Source organism: Theobroma cacao, chromosome 10 (assembly GCF_000208745.1).
Source record: "Theobroma cacao cultivar B97-61/B2 chromosome 10, Criollo_cocoa_genome_V2, whole genome shotgun sequence".
NCBI lineage: Eukaryota > Viridiplantae > Streptophyta > Magnoliopsida > Malvales > Malvaceae > Theobroma > Theobroma cacao.
Window position 1 is genome coordinate 1,789,709 of NC_030859.1, and position 17,662 is coordinate 1,807,370.

At 34.0% G+C, this 17,662-nt stretch overlaps 3 protein-coding genes across 5 annotated transcripts; 1 reads left to right on the forward strand and 2 right to left on the reverse strand.

The window, feature by feature from the left end:
• On the forward strand, nt 8,047–10,435 carry LOC18586042 (peptidyl-prolyl cis-trans isomerase FKBP20-1). Its single transcript, XM_018129254.1, has 6 exons — nt 8,047–8,260; nt 9,070–9,199; nt 9,359–9,492; nt 9,571–9,650; nt 9,878–9,970; nt 10,080–10,435. The coding sequence occupies exons 2-6, from the start codon at nt 9,091–9,093 to the stop codon at nt 10,228–10,230; spliced, it is 567 nt and encodes a 188-aa protein (XP_017984743.1). The 5' UTR covers nt 8,047–8,260; nt 9,070–9,090; the 3' UTR covers nt 10,231–10,435.
• On the reverse strand, nt 10,578–14,266 carry LOC18586043 (E3 ubiquitin-protein ligase SDIR1). 3 transcript variants are annotated; one of them, XM_007009183.2, is made up of 9 exons: nt 14,074–14,254; nt 13,482–13,679; nt 13,141–13,195; nt 13,000–13,052; nt 12,662–12,890; nt 12,388–12,502; nt 11,748–11,790; nt 11,198–11,323; nt 10,578–10,944 (listed from the first exon to the last, which is right to left on the reverse strand). In XM_007009183.2, exons 2-9 carry the CDS (start codon nt 13,557–13,559, stop codon nt 10,825–10,827), a joined length of 819 nt encoding a protein of 272 aa, XP_007009245.1. In that variant the 5' UTR covers nt 13,560–13,679; nt 14,074–14,254; the 3' UTR covers nt 10,578–10,824. The 3 variants fall into 3 exon arrangements, with proteins under 3 accessions (XP_007009245.1, XP_017984742.1, XP_017984741.1); XM_018129252.1 differs by lacking the exons at nt 10,578–10,944; nt 11,198–11,323 and adding an exon at nt 11,342–11,532 and having other exon boundaries at nt 14,074–14,266; XM_018129253.1 differs by lacking the exons at nt 13,141–13,195; nt 14,074–14,254.
• Nucleotides 15,676–17,321, reverse strand: LOC18586044 (aspartic proteinase PCS1). The gene has a single exon (XM_018129251.1). It carries the CDS (start codon nt 17,218–17,220, stop codon nt 15,880–15,882), a length of 1,341 nt encoding a protein of 446 aa, XP_017984740.1. The 5' UTR covers nt 17,221–17,321; the 3' UTR covers nt 15,676–15,879.

Here is a 17,662-nt window from a genome sequence, read left to right on the forward strand (position 1 = left end):
TAATGAAGCAAATTGAAATAATATACTAAAATAAATAATAAAAAAAAAAACATGATTAATCAAAGCTGCACGAGTTCAGGCCAGATTCTTTGTAAGCCCAGGTATTGTTCCGACGATTTGAACCAAAGTAAAATAACCGGTTAGGACTTTTGGTCCGAAAGACCGGAGACACGGGGCTGCCTTTGTGCCGACTGACACGTGTGCATAAAAGTATTAGTAATAAATTTTAATACCTCTATTTTTTTATAATTAAAAAAAATAAAACTAATTATTATTAGTTTTCGAAAAGACGGTACCTCGAAGGTAACGAGTGAATTTAATCTAATTTTATAAATATAAATTTTATTAATTTGTTTATGAAAATTAAGAATACGCAAATTTATCCGTACCTCTTTAATAATTTACTCTATAGAAGAGTTACATTATTTTTTTATTCAAAAGAATTATAAGTTTATCATAGAAAAAAATATTTTATTAGGGTATAACTGAGGATGTCATTAATTTTTCTTAAATAATAATATAATTTAAAATTTTTTTAATTTACTCAAAAAATAATGTGCTATAATAATTTTTGTTTGTTTCTTTATTTGTTATGCATGAAATGTGATATATCAATAAATCATAGTTCTTATCAGTCATTCATTGGAATGGCAATCTATCAAAATCCCAATCAAATTTCCCAATTGATGATGTAAATGGTAGAGTGGGGGCTCCAACCCCTTCTTCTTCTGTTTTTGCCTTTAACATTGTCTAAAAGCTTTACTATAGTAGTGTAATAGCATGTTGATTGATCATGACTCACTGATCTGTCACCCTGCTTTTGATCTGATCTCCCCATTTTCCTTTGATTAAAAATCAAAGCCCCCACCCCCCACTAGAGCATGTCTGCTCCATCCATGGGTACGATTCCATCTACAAGAAAATCAAAATATACTTTATAAAATGTTTTTCTTTCTGATATTATATTTAATTTTTAAAAAATATAAAAATTTAATTTTTACAAATTAATTGTACAATTTGATTGTTTTAAGTTAGATATATATTTTAAAAATTTAACATGATATCTACTATTATTATCCTTTTAGTCATAAGTGTTTTCCATAATTAAATATTTAAATGGATTATTGTTATATAAATACCTGTAAATATTCAATCTGATAATATAAAATTAAGATACTTTATATTTGATTATAGGGCATCTTTTGCAAATCGTGATTAATTATCATGTGTTAAGTACATCATCCTTATGAGATGAAGAGGGGAACAAAGAAAAGGAAAATGGTTTACACAATAAATCCAAGCTTCCAATTTTGAATCTTATAAACAAAGAACATGGATAAAAGATAGAGTTTGCCTGGCCAGTTTGGGTGTGTTTGAGTTAGGAGATTAGCTAGTCGGTGCAGGAAAGATTTGCCGCACCCTTTTGGAATAGGTGAAAGTTACTAACTATTTACCGCTCTCCCTTCAAAATCTCACTTCAGTACTTTTTTTTTACTGACGACTTGACAGCTGTTAATTTGGAACAGTTGGGGGGGGGGGGGGGGGGGGNGCTTTGTAACTTCCAAATCAACCAGTTAATAATATTTCTTTTTACTTTTTTACTTTTTTTTTTGGGGGTTTCCAAAACCTTGAAATGGGTTTTGTTTCCATGATTTTTTCTAAATCTAGAAAGTCTAATGCCTCGGATCCTGTATGCTGAATTTAATGTTTTCCTTTCTAACTAGGCAAAGGTATTAGGGTTTGGAAAATTTAGGATTAAAGTTTTGAATTATCAACTTTAGCTTTCTTTTAATTTTCTTGTTAATTAAGCGACAATGATAATTTTCAATTCCCATCATTATAATCTCATTTATTTTTACTCGATGTTTATAATTTAAGAATTCAAATATAAAATTAAATTTATGATGCTGCAAATGCAAATGTTTACATTGACACTACAAATGTGCATAAATTGTTTGATTTTTAAAATAGAAGTATACACTAACAGTGCAACAAATATACTTTAATTATCAATTACAATTAAACAATTATCTTTCGACTACGATTTTTTTTCTTTAGGTTTTCAACATAATTTCAACACCCCAAGTTTGTTTGTCCTTTCCATACTATTTTTTTCTTTAAATTTGCAAACTAACAACTCCAAATTGGAATACCTTTACCAAAAGCCAATTTGATGTTAATAGAAACAAATGCCCTTTTTCTTGCAACTAAGATTTCAAGCATCCCAATGGTCAAAATCATAAACAAAACAATGAGGAAAATGTCACCAAGGCAAAGCCAAAAGGAATTGTCAATTTTTTTTTACACTATTGATGCAGTGAAAAAAAAAAAAGAAAGGGCACTTGAAGTGCTCATTTCCATTTACAGCCCCCACCCATACCTAAACTATTCTTTGCAGTAAAACTTTTTTTGAGTTGTTCCTTTTTCTGGTTTTTGCCTTTTGGGCTCAGTTAGAATTTACTGCACAAAACAATTACTGCAAAAGGCAAGATCTTTTACCTTGATCCTCTTCGTAAGACACTGTGTTATCTTTTCACCCCCTTTGATCTCCACAAGAAATTCCCCACCTTTTTTTACTTACCTAGAAATTTTTTTTTTTTTACAGTTACAGAGACCCCACCACCCACAAAAAGTTCACTGAGATTTCCTGCATTCAATCCACTGAATTAATTATCCTCCACCATGACGTTTTTCATTGGGAACCCACCTCTTTTTTATTTTATTAAAATATCTTAATTATTTATATTTTATTGTAATTATTAATTTAATTATACTAAAAAAAATTTAAGAAAATATATTATTTGGTGGGCCTCTGGAGGCAAAGAAGCCCAGGTGATACCCTTTGCCACACCCATCTTAACTTATTATAAATACAGACCTTAATTCATCCTTCTTCCCTTACTCTGCCTCAGAATCTCAGGAAAAGAAGCTCTCTTTACTCTTTACCACTCCAAAATTCACTCCCTGTTAGCTCACTCTGTTTCTCTTTCTCTTTTGCTTCCAAAAGGGTTCTCAAAGATTGGATCTTTTTGCCTTTTTGGGGTTTTTTTTAAGCCATGGCTGCAACTCTTGCTACATGTTCAAGTGCACCACCAAGCTTTTACTTTGATGATAAATGGAAGTTGTCAAAGAAAGAAAGCTCATCAAGAAGCAGGTCTTCTTCAACATCTTCATTCATCAAGAATTCTTCTTCTTCTTCCTCCTCTCATAAGAGATGTGCTTTTACAAGGAAATGCGCCAGGCTGGTCAAAGAGCAAAGGGCACGTTTTTACATCATGCGGCGCTGCGTTACCATGCTTATATGCTGGCGTGACTACACTGATTCTTGAGAAGAAGCCAAAAACAGAAAGTGCTCTCTCTTTTTTCCTTTTTCTTTGAGATGGTTTCTTGGCCTTTTTGGGGTTAGCTTAGCTAGCTAGGCTTTCGTTTCTTTTCTTTTCTTGTCTTTTCTTGGCATCCAAGCAGGAGGAAGAGGAAGATTATCAACTTATATATATACTTGTATATAAAGATTTGTTCTTTTTGCCTTTTTTGCGTTGGGATTAGAAATTGTAGATCTTTTTCTCTGAATCTCCATTGAAGGAGATGATGGGTTCTTCTTAATGTGACTGTTACTTCCAATCAAATGATTAATATTAATATAAATAGAGTGAATCAATTATAGTTTTTATTCATATCTATGGCTGCTTCTTTTTTCTGGGTTTGTTCTTGATTTCTGAGATCTCAAAGACTCTCTAAAATCTTTGAGAGAGAGAGAGAGAGATTCCATTCAACCATTGCAGGGTTAGCTCTGTGTGGATCTGGTGTGGTGTTGCTGACACAGATTACTATTTAATTATATTAATTTAATTATTTTTAGACACATTTGGAGGTGTGACAACCCAGAGAGTTGTGTATGTCTTCCTCTCCTTGGATGCCCTTAAGGGGGGCAGCAGTGCAAGATACCATTTTCTCTTCCATTTTTCTGCACATTTAATTTGTACAAAAATTTACTCACAGATAAGAGGAATTGAGAGGAATTTTGTATGATTCCAATGCTGCAAACAAACGCTGACGATGGCATGAGAGAAGTAATTGGGGACGCACTATTTTCAATGTTTTTCTGCAATATAAATCCAAATGACCATATTATCCTGCAACTTTGAGGCCTTTGACCAGTTATGGACCACTTTGACCTCTTATCCTATTAAGGGTTATATTGGTAATTTAGTAATTTTATTTTTTTCATTAATAATGCAGGGTATTTCTGTCTAAAGATTTATTTATTTATTTATTTTTACAGCTGGGGTTCTCCCTGTAGTTGATACTGTGGGTGATGGCAGTGTGGGTGTTTTGATCATGGATCTGACCATTCATTTTTCCTTTATTAAAAATGGAAACCCTTTGGAAATCATAAAGTTTCAGTACTAAAATAAGTAATCTACAGTAAAATTATTAAATTCTTTTGCCTTGCATATTATACAGATACACAAATTTACTATTATTATTTAATTATTTGTTCAATGAGGTAAGAATGGTAGCTTTGGAAATGAAAAAGTTGGTACCCATTTCACATTTGCAACACTCAAATTCAAAATCTCTCTTTTCTCCTTTTTGTTGTCAATCGTTAGAGTATTCGTTAATTTTAAAATATCTTAAAATATAGTATCAAAACTCAATTATCAAGTATTTTAATTTTATTTTATTGAATTGAATAACATAAGGTATTCGATTATAAAATATTATGTAAATTTGAAGCGATTAGTCGAGGAATAAAGGAGAGGAGACCCATAGGTATATATATGGAATCAATTGATGGATGATGGGTCTCTTTCAATCTTGTTATATAACCATGACATTTGGTCTGTTTGTGTCCAAAGGAAATGCCAAAACATGTGTTGTTAATAATGTGAAGTTTTGTTATTATGGGCATAACTTTGTAAGGTAAAAGAACATGTCTAGTTCATGTTTCCACAAGAGGAATAATGTGTTGAATTTGAACATGATCATATTAAATAATAAATTTTAACCAAATTCGTTACGTACCCTAATTTCGATAATAATCAATATGCTATATTTTATATAAAAAAAAGTAAAAATTAGGTATTTTTACCCATATCTTTATTTATTTCTAATTTTGTATCATCTGAATTAAAAAAATGAATAAAAATTTTTTTCACATGAATCACATCCCTACCTAGTCCAAGTTTATTGATGGAACCTTATCACCACTAAATCTCCATTGTGGGCTAAGACAAATCAGTGCAATAGGTTGTCTTTTTTTGGCTTTTGTGTTTCACTTTTGCTTTTGATCCTCATAGACATAGGTCAAGGAAGAAGCTTGCTTTTATCTATTTATATTTTCTTCATCGCCTTTCACATTTTCTGCATGGCATGCTCTTTCTAGGCAATCAAAGAAACATCACTCAAGAAACTAGATCAAGATTTGAACATAAATGATTGAATTTTAGCCTTGGCGTGCTCAATGGGACCCCAAAAGTAAAAAATTTACAAGAACAAAATGATAAAGAAGGAAGAAAAAAGAAATAGTAGCAAATTGCTAAATTTCCCAATCCCTAAACTTTTAGGGTAGAGGAGGTAGCCTAGACCCCCCCCCCCCCCCGCCCACCCCACTAANTCAAACAAAGAAAGTGGGAGCATTGGTCACCCCACAAATCTTTACTAGGATGATTAAGTATCTTTGAATTGATATTTTGGTGTGTTAATTTTATTAATCATTACACTTTGGATAACAATGATAAATCAATTTGCACTCTTTTTTTTTCTTGTACTAAGTCAATTGTGGGTCTATAAAAGTAATGTTGTTTTCTATTTCTTTTCGGAGGTTCTAATGATGGGTTTCTTTTTTTTTTTTAACCAATTTTGACCCAAATTTATATGCAACAATGACCCAAATCTTCCTTTTTTTTCTTTTGCTTTGCATTGATTATGGAATCTTAGCTTGAGACCACAACCTCTATAAAATATTAATTCTTTTCCATCTCTATAGTTCAAAATTTGTCATTTATTTGGTTCCACCATGAAATCCCATATCTCTCTTTTCTTTTCTTTTTTTCAATGTCAATAGAGAAAAATGTTCTTATGTCAATAACATAATCCAAATTGGGGTTAGAGTGGTCCATAGTTCAAGGAAAGCTGCCACTATATCCTTAAAAAACCTTACTACAATTTATGGCACCCCATTACTCTACTTGTCTATTAAAGAGTCAATAGATTTAAGTCCCAAATCTTAATTCTAAAAGCAATGACAGATTTGAGATTTTATATAAAAAATAATTAAAAATTAATTATTATATAAAATTATAAATTTATATATTTTAAAATTTATATATTATAATTAAAGAAAATGTCGACCGTCAACAGCTATCACCATTTTAATTTCACGTTAAAAGTAGTATTCAAACAAAGCCTTAAAAGGAAAAAAAGAAAAGAAAACTACCCCTTACCCAAAGACAAAATCGTAAACACATTTGTGGGCCTAGCCCTAAACCCAGAGAATTTCCTTATATAGGGCAAGGTCTATGAAACAGGCCGAACCTTAGGTCCCTGTTTGGTCAATGGTCACATCGAGGACACGCAAGCTTAGAAGCTGGGAACAATATGATAAATGCCTGAAATTAGAACCATACCAGATGGTAGCGCCCCGTTGGACAGTCACCTTCCGAATGGGACCATCAGTCACATGGAACGCTAGAAATTTGGGACCCACCCCCATCACAAGGGAGTCTTTTCGGCCCATTGGGTAATCTAAGGTGGGTCCACCTCCCTCCTCAATTCTCGTTTGAGCAAGATGCAGTGTTTACTCTTCCAGTTTGATATAAATTTTTAGTATTTTAGTTTTAGAGTTGTCGGAATGGATTTAGTTTCGCGATAGTTATTATTGAAATTTTGATATATTTTTTAATTAAAATTATAAAATTATAATAAATAAAATAAATATTGAGGCAATTATTGTAGGGTAAGGCTCTTTGCTCCAAGGAAGAAGGTATCCTCTTTTATTAGACTATCACTAAACATTGAATAAGGGGTGCCTTAGCCTAGACTTTTGTATTGTGGGTGTGTATGCTTGGACCAAATCTCCAAATTTCCCCCATATTTCTTTGCTTATGCATTGCATTTGGACTTAGGTAAACCTTGTACATGAACAAGGCCTTGTTAATTTTGAGTAATGGCTTTTAATACTTCATCCCATAAGATGTAGCATTGGAGTAATGAGATGTCCTTGGAATTGTTTGTATATGTCGATTTAGCAATTTTTAGTACGTTTTGTAACAAAAAATTCGATTGTTGTAATTACGGATAACTCGAATAACTAACTTTTTTATTATTAAATGAGCTGCATGTCAGAAAGAGAATATGTGTTCGACAAGTGATTTTAAAAAATCATAAATGATGAGAACAAATTTTATTCGATAAAGATAATAATTAAAAGTTAATGAAATGTAATTTGAATATTTCCCCTGTTCAATATTTGTGTCTTTATCCAAAGCATGAATTCATGAGATCTAAATGGTTGGTAATAATTTACTATAATATTCAAAATCATTATTTATAAATGAGTTTGGGTAGTGGGAATCCTAAAACCTTTACTTGAACCCGTTACGGGTAATAGTTTTGTTATCCGAATCCGATTATAAAACACTCTAATTTTACTTAAATGAGTCAAATATTATAAAATATCTGATTATACGATGCCTATTGACATCCCTAGCATTCACCTTGAAAATTTTCAGCTTTAAATGCTTTTGTCTAGCTTTCATGATCTCAATATTTTGGGCTTTATTTGGTACTTTTTGGGGCAAAGGCCTTGTACAATTAAAAAGCCCATTCTCTATTAATTTTACATATTTGGGCTTTAAGCCCAATTTATTTGGGCCTTAGCCTAATGCAATAGAGCCATGTACCCATCAGCCCAGCTTCTACCACCAACAAAGAGTTCAACTCACAAGACCACGCTTCACCTTCGCTCGTTACTCCACTGGAATGGAATTCAACGTTTCTTCTCTTCGCCGTTTTCTTCACACGCTAGCAACGCGAGTGGGATTATTATTTGTCCACTTTCATTTTGGGAAATACCAGTTTTATTTCTATTTTTATTTTTAAACTCTTCAGTGTGAACCCCAAAAAACAAAGCTCCAATTTGACGCCTATATGGCCACCAGAATCGACGGCGATTTATCCCGAAACATCGCCCGCGACCCGACCCGAATACCCAATCACTCACTCTTTCTTAGCATCCTCAGTCCTCGCTCCAGTCCGGGTCAGTCCAAGAACACTTTCCATCTATTTGTTTAGTTAAAATTTTCATGCTCTGAATTTCTTTTAAAGCCCTAGGGTTTTTAAGCCACTGTAATTAGATTAGAAGGAAATTCGAGGAATTGGGTTTCCTTGGGTTTTATGGTTTTACTTTTTTTTTTAATTATGATTTATGAGAGAAATTGTAGGAGAAAAGATCCCTTTTATGTAAAATGATAGTATGATATTCATATTTCCCATTTGGGGAAATTCTTGGGGATAATTTGGGCGGGGGGGGGGGGCGGGGGGGGGAAGGAAACAGGGGTAGAAGGGTGTAGGGTTTTACTATTTATCCCTAATTTTGAGAGAAATGGTAAGGAAAAGAGTTAAATTGTAAGTTTGAATTGGTTGTTGTAAAATTTTTGCCAATTTTGGTGTCAAATTTGGTTACCATGGCAAGGTATGATCCGTGTATCTGACTTTGGGTTGCACGAGAAGGGCAGTGATTGTTGTTGTAATGTTTTATCAACATGTTTGTTTTTTGTGAACATGCAAGAATGGTAAAGCTTTTGGGGATTGAGGGGGTCTTGTATTGGATTTGAGTTGCTTTTACCTTATTTTTATGTCTTGAACAAACTTTTTGACAAGTTCTCTTAATTGCTTTACCTTTCTGTCTTTTGTGGTTCGCCTTGTTGTTCATTGTCTAAAGGTATAGCATGAGCTAATGTATGCATGTGGGTTAGTTTATTGTCTAAATCACTGAACTTATGTTGATAAGGTTCTAAAAATTCAAAAAAAAATTTTCCATATCTGGTGTTTCTCTCGCTTGATCAGGTTTTTAATAGTCTAGACACCATGGATGATGTAATTGATTTGACTGGCGATGGAGGTGTTGTTAAGAAGATCATAACTCGAGCCAAAGCTGGTGCTCTTGCTCCTTCTGAGGACCTTCCTATGGTTGATGGTATGCACTTGTCGCATGCAGACTTTTATTCATTTGCTATGAGATAGCTTGAAGCTTTTTTCCTTTTTATCTTTATTCGTTCTATGTAGTCTAAATATATAAATGAGCACTCACCATAGATTCCTGATTTGTAAAATTTGCTTGTTTGGTCTTGAACAGTTCATTATGAAGGTACTCTTGCTGAAACTGGTGAAGTTTTTGATACTACACATGAAGATAACTCTGTTTTCTCCTTTGAGCTTGGGAAGGGCACAGTTATTCAGGCTTGGGACATAGCATTGAAAACCATGAAGGTCAAATATGCTTTCTTCCTGCAGTTTTTTTAAGTGATTTAGATTTCCATTACATATCTTTTTTAACTTTTTTGACAGGTTGGCGAAGTTGCAAAAATAACTTGCAAGCCAGAGTATGCCTATGGAAGTGCAGGCTCTCCACCTGATATCCCACCTAAGTATGTGTTTCTCTTGTCATCTTTAAATATCATTAAAAAATGCATTCTGAGAGTTAACAATTGGCACTGTTAATGCATCTGGAAATTTTGCACTTATACTAGGATGATCCTCACGTTGAGTGTACAATCAAACTGACCTGCGTGGATATTTTTGAAATGGGATTATTTTGTGTCTCGTTAATTTCTCGAGGATGAATTTATAGATGATTGTGTATTTTTGATGGCAGTGCAACCCTTATTTTCGAGGTGGAGTTACTGTCCTGCAGGCCACGAAAAGGTTCTAGCCTTGGTAGTGCTTCAGAGGAGAGAGCTAGGCTAGAGTAAGTCGCATTCTTATTCTTTCTCGTCCTTATTGTCTTTGGTTCTGCATTCTATATGGTACATGGAACAATGCAAATTTCATTTACCTTTTGATAAACTTAAAATCAGAGAGCTGAAGAAGCAGAGGGAACTTGCTGCTGCCGTGAAGGAAGAAGAAAAAAAGAAGAGAGAAGAAGCAAAAGCTGCTGCTGCCGCCCGTATTCAAGCCAAGTTAGAGGCCAAGAAAGGTCAAGGAAAAGGGAAGGGCAAAGCCAAATAGTTGCTTATCGCACACTAATATAAAGATTATATTTGATGATTGGACTAATAAAATATGTATCAAACTTATTTTCCATGTAAGCTCTTTTAAATGGTGATACTGGTTACTGTCAATGTTGAAAAAGGGTGGCTACTACCCTTTTATCCCTGCTACATAGCTACTATGTTGAAAATTGCGATAAGCTTATATACTTTGTTCAAGCTTTCATGCAAAAAAATGGCCCATGCATGTCATTTGAAAGCATGCACATTTAGTTTAATCTTTCACACTAAAAGATGATACTTGACCAATTGATCCCGGTATGCAGCCTTTGTTTGAGCTTTCAATGTCTTGTACATGTCAGGAACTCACACGACAAGCCGAAAATTGATTGCCAACATGATTGATAAGATACAGCATAAGATCTGAATTCTCTTGTAACATCAAGAACAAACCATTATACAAGTCGTTAGGTGATCATACAATCATCAGCTGTCAAGTGATAACACCAATTCTAGAAATAAGTTAAGGGATTCGACCTCTCATTTTGGTCAATGGGCTTGTGTTTGTAGATTTATATGTTAGATATACTGATGCACAGGCCGCTAATTGTAACTAAACCATGTAGGAAGCATCTATTTCACCAGTTTCATGCCACCCAGATCCTGCTCGGAACTTACAAACAGGGCATGTTCCTTGTTGTCGTAGCCACGGGTCGATGCAACTAGCATGAAACTGCAGCAATTCATCATAAACTTGCATAAGACTATGACATTGTTCTACATAAAATACAAAGACATTCAAGACAACTGCCTCTTTTCATTTTCAAACTGCATTAGCTTTACTAGTTTAGTAGAGGGTATGTAGAGGAGCTTTTTATCCAACCAGATTAACTGGAAATATTTTCGTCTTTCATGATAAAGAGAAAAACCAAAAATAGTTAAAAGAGCTGAAAAACAATAACCACTTTGAGGAGGGAAAAAAAAACCTGATGCAAACAGGGTAGACTGCGGATGAGGTCTCCAACACTAACTTGCTCCAAGCAAATACTGCAGGTCAATTCATCTTCTGAGCCCTTCATGCCACAAACTGGATTAGAAGTATCGTGCTTCTTCTGCCAAAGAGAATAAAGTTACCAAATTAGACTCTTCTTTTTCGGGAAAAAATAACCCAGTCTTGGGTTGAGAAGAGATCATGCAGTCGTTATTTTCTTGAAAAAACCAGGTTATGTGAAATGCTAACAGATAAAACCCTTTCAAATGTAGTATCCCAAGAACTTACCTTGGTAAGATCATAATGTGTTAATAATCCAATATTCAACATCTTTGTTCATTGCCAACAAAAACTGCCAGTGGTCATGTTTCGGACATTTGTATACCATTCTAAGCTAAACACTACACAACCCTTCTCAAAACAAAGAAAACAAAGAAACTATAGCCAGAAAAACAACACAAAGAGACCAAACACAAGATATGAATCCTCAACTAAAAATTACTATTCTAAGGTAGAAAAGAGGAGAGGGAGAGTTGTAAAAATACCTGAGGTGAGTTTGACGATGATGCTTGTTGCATTGAAGAGTCACTGATATAAAGCAAAAGCAACTTCTCATCAGATTATTGGCTTATAGGTTCAAAAAGATAAAAGATTATAACAATGTTTCAATAACTCAAAGATTAAATAACTGAAAATAAAGACACTTCTGTACAGCTGTCTAAAAATCATTTTCAAATATATCTAAGCATCACCAAAAAAAAAAAAATGTCTCATTACTAACATCTGCCAGTTATCTGTTTGTCATTCGAAACTTCTAGCACCATAGAAGAACTATAGCAGTAACTATTGGCACTAGATGATACACAGCTAGTGAATGTTATGCACAAGGACAACTTTGGACAGCCATACTTGATCAGGATAGAAGTCACTCAAGATAGTGCTGCAAGTGTACTGTACAGACATACACAGACAATATACACTTGTAAAGTTTCTTTTCTTTCCTGCTTAATTTTTAGGGCTTTGATTAATGCTCGCTTGTTCAATGAGAAAGCTAAAGAAAAACCTCTGCAGTTAATATATACCTCATTTTATAAAAGCAGAGGGGTGCACTTCCAAAATGCATTGAGATGAAGGTTTATGCTCTCGAATCAAGTGCATGAATAAATGAAGAAAATGGATACTTACCTTTGAGGAGCAGACACCTTATACTTGTGAACTGGAAGGGCATTTATCTCTTCCTCGCTCATTGAAGTAGCGGTGGGGACATTGTCAGCATCAAGTGCTCTCAAAGTTTCATAATCTAGTGATAAATAACAACTCCTTGTGAATATTAGGATGCAGAAAATATGGGCACCAAAACAAACAAAAAAAGTCCTAGCTAGGGTTTTCAAATTGACAACCACTGACTTTTGTATTGACCTATGAAACTCATTATTAAGCCTAAATTTAAACACCATACCAAGATCATCAAATTCTCGGTCGAGAAGTGCAAGCTGCAATCTAAGGCCTTGTAGACGCCCTCTTGTTGCAAGTGCAATTGATGGTGGCATATGCAACCGCAGTTCAGTATGGCCAAGAAGGCCACTCGCTGCTGCAGCATGTGCTTGGGCCTGAGCTTGAAGTTGTTGACAGGTAGCATACATCCTTAAGGTTGTGGCCATCAAAAACACTCCGAGGACCAGCCAAAGCTACATAAATTGATTTAACAGGAAAGCCCCTTAAAATTTAAATTTCAACATTGTGAAGCAGATAGACAATATGCTATTTAAAATTTAACTACTTAGTGTAGGAAAATACCAGAAAATTAGGTGACATCTGGTGTGAGTTCAATATCATGAATAGCAAAAGTACTGTCACAACAAACAAAAATATCAATAAAGATAAACAAACTAAATGAAATATGATGGAATTAAGACAAACAAAAAGCTATACAAGTACCTGTAACAAGAAATACAAGAGAATTGGAATTAACAGGACGTCCTGCATGGACACGCTGACAAACAATAGACTTACATCAAATCATATTGATTGAAAAACACAAAAAACTATAAATGAATGAAACATAACTATAATGCTCTAAGTCTAAGCACCATTAGCTAAGCAACTTTTTAAGTCCAACCCATGTAGTGGTCAAAAGCATTTTAACCTCATGTTGCTAAAAGTAAGTAACTTGAACCCTAATACGGACTTTCATCAATTGTAACAATATAATCCTAAGACAATGAGGTATCATAACTATAACAATACAAAGTCAAGCACGTGAAGTAATAGTAACATACCACAGCTCGCCTTTCCGGAATGAATCCTGGCAATCCACTCTCTAAATCTGATCTCGTCCCTCGAAAAACGAAACTCATGGTTGTGTAAATAAAATTCACCAGTTCAACTAAATACCAATAATAATGAAAAATGTTCCCAAATTTTCCTGTTTAAGCAGAATAAAAGAATCAACCCCACTATATTGACTCCTAAAAAATCTGCATAAATTCAAAAAAAAAATGTTTAATCAGAACATCAGTATATTAATTTTACCATTACTCTAGCCAATATATTTTAATTAAATTTTAACATAAATGTTCTAAAAGTTCACCTCAAATCTTCTTTAAATTCAAATAATTGTAAGAAAAATCGAAATAATTCCATTTCGCATTAAATTTAATAAATTTTACAGATTTTACTCCAACATCAAATAAAAACACGTCGATTTTATTCCGAAAATACAATGAAAATTACCTAAAAAACCTAATCTCTAATTATTTACATAACCAAGTGGCTTCTATGAGCAGATCCGTAATTAACGGATTAAAGCTTCAAATAAACGGAAAAAAATTGATAAAAATGAAGAAATCAAAGAGAAGAGAGATTACTTACAGAGATCGGAAGGGAAAACGACGGCGGATCGGAGTCGTCTTGGACAAATGTAACGTCGAGTCAACCTTTTCATGTAGAAGATTGGAGGACCGAGTCGACTCGGACGCGTCGGGCGTTTCCTGCCTAACGCTTTCCTCGTCAGCTTGAAAGAAGCCTTTTTTGCCTTCTGGTCTCTAAACCATAACGAAGACTCCAAAACGATGTCGCTTAGCACTTTCTCGCTTCCACGGCTTCGTTTTTTACAGTTCATTTTTTGGGGTCTCGTTTGTGTAAATATGTTTATTTGAATTTAATATTTTTACTTAAAGTAAAAATATTTTTATTTTTATTACCTTATTTAAAAAGATGGATTAAATTTAGTGTAAATTATTGTGAAATTAAAATATTCTGAAATATTCTTTTATTTTTGTTACTAAATTTTCTTTTATCGGTAAGTTTTAATTATTTTTTATCCAAATTAAAAATTAGATTGATAAAATTACACCTATTTAAATTTGGACAAGACAGAGATATAGCCAAACAAGCAACTGAACGAATTAGATAAGGTGACAGCCGAGGCAGAGGAATATATATCTGTGTTCTGAATTATTTTTCTCTTTTTTTTTAACACAAAAAAAAAGAAAAAGGCCAAAAGAAGGAAGGTTTTAACTGAGGTGGGTCGTACAATTTCCCACGTGTCGACGTATGATTTTGACTTGCTGATTAAAGTGGCATTTTATAAGATGTACACGTGCTTTCTCGAAATGGTATCAAAGCTTTTGATAAGTAGGGTCCACCCTACCACGCAAAAACTGAAAAGTAGCCAATAATAGCCTTCACCTCAAGAAAACAGAACAGCCTAGTAGTAAGTAAATTTATTTTTAAATAATATATGTCGACAACCTTGGTCATGTCAAACTTTTTTGACCAACATATGGAATAGAAATATGACGATGTTATAAAGTAGTTAAAAAAATGTGACTCCTTAATTTAAAAAATTTAAATAATTTTTTATTTTTTAATTTTAAAATTTTTTATATCTTTATTTTAAATTAAATAAAATTACTAATTAATTAAATATATTTAATACATTCAAATATTTAATTCATGATTGATGTATAATTTTTTACTTAAAAAATAAAATTAATTTTTTTTAAAAAAAAATTATTGATTAAGTTATATTTTATATTATATTACATATTAATATATCATAATAGATATTAATATAATCATATAATAGTTTCATCTTTCGTATTAATGTATTGATTATTATTGAGAAGTCATCTACTATACAATCTTTTTAGAAGTTAAGTCTCCCACCGAATTTCAAGGATAATCTCCAAAATATTTATTTTTTCTATAATAACCAAAACAATAAAAAAAAATTAAAAATGAAAAAAAAAAGTTTTTGGTTTTATCATGGAGAGCTGGCATTGGCCCATTACCCAATGCCATGTGGCGGCTTTCACTATTGCCAGCCTGGAATTTTCTACATTTTTTACTGTTTACTTCAGAAAATTAACTCAAAAAATAAAAATAAAAATTTGAGCATGATCATCAGGCTCCAGATCTCAGATCAGAGATTGATTCTTTATTCCCTATTATTACCTAACTCGACAGAGATTCAGGGAATCAGAATTTTTTATAAAAAATAAATTTATTTACAATATAAAAAAAATCCCATACATTTTTTCAATCAAGACCATACAATGTCGGATCAATGGTCCACCTCTACATTAAAAGGTGGGCCATGGATTGGACAATGTGGGCTCCATTTTTTATAAACACCCCAAAAATCCCCTCCAATTTCGTGGGTCCCTGTTGTTTTTAGAGGCCCATCCCGAGCCTTTGACCAGCGAGATCACACCTCATCTCTGCAAATCCGACCCTTGATTTCACCAGATCGAATTCCATCCACACGTTTTGCTGATGATGATGGCCAATCACAAAGGCCTCGATCCCTAGCAAATCAGAGTTCCCGAATGTGAAGCAATACACAGAATCACTCCCCTTGTTCATCCCGGGTGCTCGATATAATAACCTCTCGCCCGACACACTCATCTCGGCCCCTTGAAACATTAGACTGACCCGCGGTAAATTGGAAAAAATCGCTCGAGATGAATTGCTTACTAGATAACACAAATCCATTGCCCCTTGGAAAACAAAATTAGGATCCTCCTGAACTCGTAAAACTCCTCTCGTTTGTTGCAAAAACTCGTTTTTTAACGCGGTATATACCGGACCCAATAAGAAAGTAAATTGGGTGCCCGAGTCAACCATTGTTTGACCCGCACCGGTATGATCGGGTAAAAAAGCTGATCTCGGAAGGTTCAACATTTTATTCCCAACTTTAATACCCTCTAGTTGGACTGTATATGCAACCCGATCATAATATGGTAACGGGTCGGATATTTGAATCAAAGGAGTATAACTTAACCCCTTAAGCCATGAGAAGCTCGCGTCACCGAGAAGTAAAACGCCAGACGAGTCAAAACCCGATATGCAGTAGGAGAATTTGGGAAAACCCATTTGACTTACGAAAGATAAGGACCCACGGTTCATGCCCATTAACCCGGTCGTTTTCGAATCTTCCTCCGAGTTCGAGCTGAAACCCGAGTCCATGCACCCGAATAAAAACCCAGGTCGAGTCGAGGTTCCGATTACAAAATTTTCATACGCGAGATTTCCTTCAATCGAGGAAGCGTCAGCATACGAGACTGCCACGTGGCAGAGCTTGTTGTTCGGGTCGCAGGAAGCCGGCACGGTTAAGTCTCGGGTACGGGTTCTACAAATTGGCAAAGAACAAGGGACGGGCTTGTAAGACTTGGAAGCTTGAGGTGTGAAGATGGAGTTTAAGTTGGGAGCTTTCTTACAGTGAAGCCAAGATAGTTCACTTCCTGTGTCGAGGACCATAGTAACATTCTGCGGGGGCGAGCCGACGGATAAAGAAACTGTCAAAGTTACGTTATGGTGGAAAGCAAGCTTGTTGGTGGCGGTGGCGATGGCGGAGGAGGAAAGCAATTTAGAGCTTCGACGAAAAGCACGTGGGTCATGACCAAGAGTCTTTTTGAGCGGTAAAAGGAGTGTTTGTTTGGAAGGAAAAGAAAAGTTTTGATGGAGAAGAAGAAGGAAAATCGTGAAGAGAAGAAGAAAACGAAAAGAAGACATTGATCTTCTTCTTCCTTTGTGTTTTCCAGTCGGGGCTTTGCCTTTGGTACGTGAAAGCTGGGAGGGTTGGGTGTGTTTCAAGGTTTGAGTTGTGAGTGGCTTTGGTTCCTTAAATAGTACTAGGGTTGTGTCGGAAGGGCAGCAAAATCTTTTATTTAAATTTTATTAATATTTTAAATTTTTTTATTTTTTATTTTCATACCAAAATAAAATATATATATATTTCCTGATAATTCTTGTGTGATCTAGGTGAAAATACAGTACAATTTTGGGGGTTTTCTTATGATTTTTTTTTTTTAAAAAAGACAACCATTACTACTTTTGTCATATAATTTTATTTTTATTTTTACTATAATAAAAATAAGACAAAAAATAAAAAATAAGACAAAAATCCCGATGAAGTTCAAAAGATAATTATGATGGTAGTTACCACTTTAAATCA